The sequence below is a fragment of the Pristiophorus japonicus genome, chromosome 18 (assembly GCF_044704955.1).
Source record: "Pristiophorus japonicus isolate sPriJap1 chromosome 18, sPriJap1.hap1, whole genome shotgun sequence".
Lineage (NCBI taxonomy): Eukaryota > Metazoa > Chordata > Chondrichthyes > Pristiophoridae > Pristiophorus > Pristiophorus japonicus.
In genome coordinates, this window is record NC_091994.1 from 105,587,090 (window position 1) to 105,595,359 (window position 8,270).

The 8,270-nt window shown below is 44.7% G+C and overlaps 1 protein-coding gene across 4 annotated transcripts; it reads right to left on the minus strand.

The window, feature by feature from the left end:
* Positions 1 to 6,126: 6,126 nt before the first annotated feature.
* Positions 6,127 to 8,050, minus strand: her9 (hairy-related 9). 4 transcript variants are annotated; one of them, XM_070861030.1, is made up of 4 exons: positions 7,787 to 8,050; positions 7,548 to 7,643; positions 7,340 to 7,427; positions 6,127 to 7,027 (listed from the first exon to the last, which is right to left on the minus strand). In XM_070861030.1, the coding sequence occupies exons 1-4, from the start codon at positions 7,892 to 7,894 to the stop codon at positions 6,420 to 6,422; spliced, it is 900 nt and encodes a 299-aa protein (XP_070717131.1). In that variant the 5' UTR covers positions 7,895 to 8,050; the 3' UTR covers positions 6,127 to 6,419. The 4 variants fall into 4 exon arrangements, with proteins under 4 accessions (XP_070717131.1, XP_070717130.1, XP_070717129.1 ...); XM_070861029.1 differs by having other exon boundaries at positions 6,127 to 7,030; XM_070861028.1 differs by having other exon boundaries at positions 7,340 to 7,643.
* Positions 8,051 to 8,270: the final 220 nt, after the last annotated feature.

Sequence of the window (8,270 nt, forward strand, 5' to 3'; positions counted from 1 at the left end):
AATCTTTCTTCATATGTCAGTCCCGCCATCCCGGGAGTCAGTCTGGTGAACCTTCGCTGCACTCCCTAAATAGCAAGAATGTCCTTCCTCAAGTTAGGATACCAAAACTGTACACAATACTCCAGGTGTGGCCTCACCAAGTCCCTGTACAACTGTAGTAACACCTCCCTGCCCCTGTACTCAAATCCCCTCGCTATGAAGACCAACATGCCATTTGCTTTCTTAACCGCCTGCTGTACCTACATGCCAACCTTCAATGACTGATGTACCATGACACCCAGGTCTTGTTGCACCTCCCCTTTTCCTAATCTGTCACCATTCAGATAATAGTCTGTCTCTCTGTTTTTACCATCAAAGTGGATAACCTCACATTTATCCACATTATACTTTATCCACATTATGCATTTGCCCACTCACCTAACCTATCCAAGTCACTCTGCAGCCTCATAGCATCCTCCTCGCAGCTCACACTGCCATCCAACTTAGTGTCATCCGCAAATTTGGAGATTCTACATTTAATCCCCTCGTCTAAATCATTAATGTACAATGTAAACAGCTGGGGCCCCAGCACAGAACCTTGCGGTACCCCACTAGTCACTGCCTGCCATTCTGAAAAGTCCCCATTTACTCCTACTCTTTGCTTCCTGTCTGACAACCAGTTCTCAATCCACGTCAGCACACTACCCCCAATCCCATGTGCTTTAACTTTGCACATTAATCAATCTCTTGTGTGGGACCTCGAAAACCTTCTGAAAGTCCAAATACACCACATCAACTGGTTCTCCCTTGTCCACTCTACTGGAAACATCCTCAAAAAATTCCAGAAGATTTGTCAAGCATGATTTCCCTTTCACAAATCCATGCTGACTTGGACCTATCATGTCACCTCTTTCCAAATGCGCTGCTATGACATCCTTAATAATTGATTCCATCATTTTACCCACTGCCGATATCAGGCTGACCGGTCTATAATTCCCTGTTTTCTCTCTCCCTCCTTTTTTAAAAAGTGGGGTTACATTGGCTACCCTCCATTCCATAGGAACTGATCCAGAGTCTATGGAATGTTGGAAAATAAATGCAAGTCTTTTTTTCTCTCTCTCTCTTTCTTTCTTTCTCTCTTCTTTCATAGAATCATAGACATTTACAGCACGGAAGGAGGCCATTTCAGCCCATTGTGTCCGCGCCTACTGTCCAGTCTAATCCCACTTTCCAGCTCTGGGTCCGTAGCCCTGTAGCTTACGACGCTTCAAGTGCACATCCAAGTACTTTTTAAATGTGGTGAGGGTTTCAGCCTCTACCACCCTTTCAGGCAGGGAGTTCCAGATGCCCACCACCCTCTGGGTGAAGAAATTTCCTCTCAAATCCCCTCTAAACCGTCTACCAATCGCTTTAAATGTATGCCCCCTGGTTGTTGACCTCTCTGCTAAGGGAAATAGGCCCTTTCTATCCACTCTATTGAGGCCCTCATAATTTTATACACCTCAGTGAGGTCTCCCCTCAGCCTCCTCTGTTCCAAGGAAAACAAACCCAGCCTATTCAATCTGTCCTCATAGCTAAGATTCTCTACTCCCGGCAACATCCTCATAAATCTCTATACCCTCTCCAGTGCAATCACGTCCTTCCTGTAATGTGGTGACCAGAACTGCACGCAGTACTCTAGCTGTGGCCTAACCAGTGTTTTATACAGTTTAAGCATAACCTCCCTACTCTTGTATTCTATGCCTCGGCTAATAAAGGCAAGCATTCTGTATGCCTTCTCAACCACCTTATCCACCTGGCCTGCTACTTTAAGGGATCTGTGGACATGAACTCCCAGGTCCCTTTGTTCCTCTACACTTCTCAATGTCCTACCACTTAATGTATACTCCCTTTCCTTGTTAGCCCTCCCCAAATGCATTACCTCACACTTCTCTGGATTGAATTCCATTTGCCACTGTTCTGTCCAACTGACCAGTTCATTGATATCTTCCTGCAGTCTGCAGCTTTCTTCTTCATTATCAACCACAGGGCCTATTTTTTTATTATCTGCAAACTTCTTAATCATACCCCCTATATTCAAGTCTAGATCATTGATGTATACCACAAAAAGTAAGGGACCCAGTACTGAGCCCTGCAGAAACTCACTGGAAACAGCCTTCCAGTCACAAAAACACCCATCAACCATTACCCTTTGCTTCCTGCCTCTGAACCAATTTTGGATCCAACTTGCCACTTTGCCCTGGATCCCATGGGCTTTTACTTTCGTGACCAGTCTACGATGTGGGACCTTATCAAAAGCTTTGCTAAAATCCATAAATCCATATACACCACATCATACGCACTGCCCTCATCAACCCCCCTGGTTACCACCTCGAAAAATTCAATCAATTTAGTCTTTCTCTCTCTTTCTTTCTCTTTCTCTCTCTCTTTCTCTCATTCTTTCTTTCTCTCTCCTTCTCTTTCTCTTTCTTTCATTCTTTCCTTCTCTCTTTCTTTCTTTCTTTTCAGAAGGTTGTGGATTCAGGATCCCACTCCAGAGACTTGAGCACAAAAATCTAGGCTGACACTCCAGTGCGGTGCTGTCTTTCGGATGAGACGTTAAAACGAGGCCTCGTCTGCTCTCTCAGGTGAACGTAAAAGATGCCATGGCCACTATTTCGAAGAAGAGCAGGGGAGTTCTCCCCGGTGTCCTGGGCCAATATTTATCCCTCAGAGAACACCACTAAAAACAGATTATCCGGTCATTATCACATTGCTGCTTGTGGGAGCTTGCTGTGCACAAGTTGGCTGTCGCGTTGCCCACATTACAACAGTAACTACACTTCAAAAAATATTTCATTGGCTGTAAACCGCTTTGGGACGTCCGGCGGTCGTGAAAGGCGCTATATAAATGCCTTTCCCTGTTACTGTCAGATTATTGATTGCCTGCTACTGTCTTTCACTGTGTTACTGTCTTTTGAGTCCCTACTCGTTTTGTTACTGTCTTTCTGTTACTGTCTTTCAGCCTCTGGGTTTGCTGGCTGCTTGTTACTGTGAGCTTTGGCTGCCTGTTTCTCTCTCTCTCTCTCTCACTTTGTTACTGTCCTGTGACACTCCTTCATTATTTTGTCTGCCTGATTGCTGCCCGGGTTCTGCGGCTGCCTTTCAGCCATCTGATGGCTGGCTGCTTGTTGCTGTCTCAGCCTTTGCTGACAGCCCTCGCTGTGTCTGGGCGGGCTGGCGGCCCGCACACGCCCATCGCTGCCGTTTGCCGAGCAGGCAAGGGTTCGCTCTGTTCTCACGACCTCTCATCTCTCCCGTGTCATGCGGGGGCTATTCAGCGCTTGCCAAAAGTTGCGAGTGCAAACCAGAAAGCGCACTTTGGCCGCAAGGGGAAAAGCTGAGCCAACTTTTTTTTTCTCTCTCTCGCTCCCTTCTCCTTCCTGGAATTTTTTTAAAAGTTGAGTTATGAGTATGCCGCTGCTGGCAAACATTTAATAAACATTTTTTTTTGGGGGGTGGAGGTTGTTTCAGTAATAAAAGCCTTGGGAGTATTTTCACAACATTAAGGGTACATGGTGGCAAACTTAGAATGAAACACAAAACTTGGACGCAAATATTTAAAAGCAGACTGATTGTTTCTGCAATTTCCTGAGAACATCTCCATTATTTTCGTTTTAATCTCGAAGTCATTTGGAACTGAATTATGGGGGGGAGGGGGTTAGCCATAGATTGTGCAAATGCTATTTAAAAATGGAACATGTTGGATTAAAAGTCAGAACATGTTGCTTGTATGTGAATTATGCATACATGTCACTCTGATTTGAAGTTGTTTTTCTTAACATTAGTTGAGTTTCCAAATTAAGTTCACACGAGTTTTATAATATATATATTTGTTGCATTATTAACTTGTTTTAAGAACTGTTTTTTTAATGAAAGTGAACGGGACTGCAAGTTTGCAGAATTTGAAGCGTGGCTGACGTACCCTCCAAATGTGCTGAGAACTCGGGTAGTGAGAGCTGGTATTTGGTAAGCGGAGCCGGGCTGTAATTGAATCGCAGTGAAGACAGGCTGTGCACAGGGCCGGCACACGGCGCGCCTCACGCCGCTCGACCAGGCGGCGCGTCCCGGCCTCTCCCAGCACAGGAGCGCCTGTCCCTGGTCACCCACTGCAAGGGCACACTCGCTTCCTCCTGCAGCTTACTGTGATCACTCATACAGTTCCGTGCGTGTGTGCGAGTGTGTAAGAGTGATTGTGTGAGTGAGTGTGATTCTGTGTGTGAGATTGTGTTTGTGAGTATGATTGTGTGTAACAGTGTGTGTGAGATTGTGTGTTTGAGAGATTGTGTTTGAGAAATTGTGTGCGTGACCGTATGTGTGAGATTGTGTGTGTGTATGAGAGATTGAGTGTGACATTGTATTGAGTGTGTGAGATCCTGTGAGTGTGAGATACGGAGATTGTGTGGTGTGTGAGATACTGTGAGATTGTGTGACAGTGTGAGATACTGAGTGTGTGTGTGTGATACTGAGATTGTGTGACAGTGAGATACTGTGAGAGATTGTGTGGTGTGTGAGATACTGTGAGATTGTGTGACAGTGAGATACTGAGTGTGTGTGTGTGATACTGAGATTGTGTGACAGTGAGAGATTGTGTGGTGTGTGAGATACTGTGAGATTGTGTGACAGTGAGGTACTGAGTGTGTGTGTGTGATACTGAGATTGTGTGACAGTGAGATACTGTGAGAGATTGTGTGTGTGTGAGATACTGTGAGAGATTGTGTGAGTGTAAGATACTGAGATTGTGTGACAGAGATACTGTGAGAGATTGTTTGTGATTGTGTGTGAGATACTGTGAGTGTTTGTGTGAGATACTGAGTGTTTGTGTGAGATACGGAGTGTGTGATACTGAGAGATTGTGAGTGTGAGATACTGAGTGTGTATGTGAGTGTGAGATTATGAGTGAGTGTGAGATACTGAGATTGTGAGATACGGAGTGTGTGTGAGTGTGAGATACTGAAGAGATTGTGAGTGTGTGAGATACTGTGTGTGTGTGTGTGTGTGTGCTGGAGGGAGGAGGCGACCTTCCAATAGCAAAACAACTGATAAAAAAACAATGACCTCAAACACAAAACATGATTGTTCCTTTTCAACTTCATTAGGAATTGGGATTTTATTGTGTAAATAAATTTCGAAAAAGGTCGCGCCAGTTAAATTGTAACCATGTCACAGACAGTCCATGTAACATTTTGCAAGCCCTGTCTGGATCTATCTGCAATACCATTACAATCTACTCCCACCTATCAGCTTGTGTCTGCTGTCAGGCATTCTGTCTGATAGTTAAGTTTGAGATTTTAATTGATACACTTAAAATTCTTTCAAACGCTATCATATTTATAAAGGTTAATTTTTTTAATTATATAACCCTATATGGGTACGAGTGCATACCTCCACTTATAGGAATGTGCATACGTATTCATTATATACTAGGACTGGTGACTATGCATTCCTCCATTTGCACGTAGTAATGTGTCCCGAGGACCTGTCGCCTCTCTAGCCCGGTTTGGTGGAACTCTTCTAACAGTGTGCCATTCTGCGGGCAGTTATTAACCTCCCCACATTCCCAGGCACTTCAATGGAAGTCGCCGCTCCGAGCAGCCCGCTGCATACGCGATGAGGCCCCTTTGATACTTTGATTTAATTGCTTCTATTCAGTGGAGATAAATTCCCCCGCCTTTTAGTCGGCGATCCATTCTGGAGAACAATGTTCAGACATTTCCCGCCTTTTGCGATTTTCTGCATTCATTTAAAACGTGATGTAGGAAATAACGCCTTTTGTGAAAAGGTGCATGGCAGATGCCGCTGATTATCCTGAACATTTATTGTAAATCCCTTTAGAAAAAATGTTCCATATATTCCCTTCCCACCCCAAGGAACAGACCTGGTGCATAGATTGGAAGTGGTTTATTAAGCATATAGTAGTAGGGCTGATTTATGAAGGTTTAAACTAACAAACAGTGCATGTTCCCAGGGCGGGAAGTTTAAATTCCCACACTCTCCCCTCCAAATAAAACACTGCCTTGTCCAGAACCAGAGCATCTTGTGTGATCAACTTTCCATCTTTCATATCAAATGGAGAGTTAGAAAGGGTGGACAGTAGCTGACACTAAATTCTTATATATAAAAACAATTTTATTTTCTCTTGTCACAAGTCAGAAAACAAGTTTACAAAAGACTTTGGTATATCGCACCTATATTAAAACAGGTTACAACAATCTCTAACAATGTCCCCACACACACAGTAAAATATTTCATTAAAAAGCAGTTATATGGAGAGCAAAGTGTACACCCAAATAAATAGGTTTCTTATCATTGTAAGTACAAACGTCCCGAACAATGGAACAGGTTTAATGGAGTAGTTTAAAAAATCCTTTTTTTTTAATTAAAGAATGCAAAAAAAGTTTTCACCAGGGTCTCCAGACAGACTCCGAACTGTCAGGCCCTGTGCTCACTCCCAATGGGCTGTGGGTCTGCGAAACTCCGGGGATGTTTGGTCCGAATGAGATGGAGGTCATTCCTTGGGTAGGTGAGGCTGCAAGTTTGGAGTTTGCAGAGCCGAGAGTCAGCGGGAGGTTTGCATTGGCGTAGAGGGGGATGTTGGCGATCTGACCGCTGGAAGAGGCGAAGGAGGGGTTGGGGATCAGAAAGGCGAAGTGTCCGTCTGCGGCAGGCACAAGCTGAAAGCCTCCATAGACCTTGGGGGAAACGGCTTCGGCCGGGCTCAGTTTGCACGGTAGGTTGGTGACCCCGCCGCTGACGGGCACCGTGGCAGGCAGCTGGACGTGCAGAGGCTGGGCAAGGTGGCCTCCCGGCCCCGCTGCAGGGTTGCTGGCAGACTGCGTGTAATTCATCGCCACCATGTGGCCCAGGCAGCTCGACAAGTGGCCCAGGAGCCGGCTTCTCACATCGGCGTTAACCCCTTCACAGGTGGAGAGGAAGCGAGTCACCTCGTTCATGCACTCGTTAAATCCGGCTCGGTATTTGCCCAGCACCGTTGGATCTGCAGTCAGGGCTGCTGTATCAAGAAAAACCGGAAAACCGTTAGAATATCTTCATTTGTAACAGTAAAAGTTTTTTTAAAAAAGTTGTCTGCAACTAAAAAGTTATCGTTAAATCAAAAAAAAGTTATCTGCATTCAAAAAGTTGTCAACTTTTTACAATTGCAACTTTTAAAAAAGTTTTTGCAAGTTGGCTACTGTCAGGATTTTTTTTTTTAAGTTAAAAGATTTGCAAGTGAAGTTGGGTGATTGATAGCAAGTAGTTAAGTCAGCTTTTACTGTGCTTACTGGCTCCGATAACCAGCCAATGTATTTATTGCACTCACCAGTCATTTGTACACGTTGGAGATTTCGCAGGTGTTTCACTGTCATCTCCAGGATGTCCGCTTTCTCCAACTTCGAATGCCTGGAACTCTGAAAGAAAAAAAAAAGTTTGCAGCCATCAGCACCTGCTCCCATTTCCGTCCCAATCCCATCCGCTTCACGCCGTGCAAAGACATCGTGATTCGGAGGCTGAATTTGTAGCCAACTTACATCTTTTTTCAGTGCATCGAGGATCAAGGTTTTCAACTGCGTCAAACTCTCGTTGATTCTCGCTCTACGCCGTTTTTCCATGATCGGTTTGGAGGACTGTTGATACAGAAAAACAGTTTAAAAACCTTACTTTTTTTTTTAAAGTTTGACTTATTAAAAATACAATTGCAACAAACTTTTGCAAAAGTAATTATTTAAAAAAAAGTTTTTTCCTAATACATTGTATTCAAGACATTTACCTTTCTGTTCTCACTTGCGCTTTTGGGTTTATCCGGAGTTTGCGGAGAGGTTGCAGAAGAACCCACAGTGGGGCAAATGGAAGATTTTTCCATCGTGTCAGCTGGCATTTTGAACGCAACTTTTTGGAGGGGTTTGGAAGGAGAATTGCAATATATATATGTATCCTTAAAGCAATTGCAATAATGCAATCAATTAATTGCAAGCGTTTTTTGAATGTTTCCTATTTTTCCCCTCCCCAAACAGACACAGCCCTGACTTCTGCAATGTTGTTTTTTGAATGCAGAGTTAAGTGGCTGCAAGCCTGCATTTATAGCCCGGGCCGGCCAACCCCAGCTCGTGTGAAACCTGCTCGGGATTCTTTCCCACACTCGCAGCAGCCAATGGGAGGGGTGCAAGCGCAGAGTGCCAGCCCGCAGATTGGCTGGCCGCGCTCCCCCACCCCACTCCCTTGCTCGCCCATTGGCCGCGGCCCCCGCCAGCTGT

Bases quoted from the DNA above. Each gene is read 5' to 3' on its own strand.
- her9 (XM_070861027.1), bottom strand. From the start codon at position 7,894: ATGCCAGCTGACACGATGGAAAAATCTTCCATTTGCCCCACTGTGGGT. The intron at 7,644-7,786 runs GTAAATGTCTTG...CTGTATCAACAG, and splicing joins GCGCAAGTGAGAACAGAAAG to TCCTCCAAACCGATCATGGA. The intron at 7,031-7,339 runs GTGAGTGCAATA...TTCTTGATACAG, and splicing joins CCAACGTGTACAAATGACTG to CAGCCCTGACTGCAGATCCA.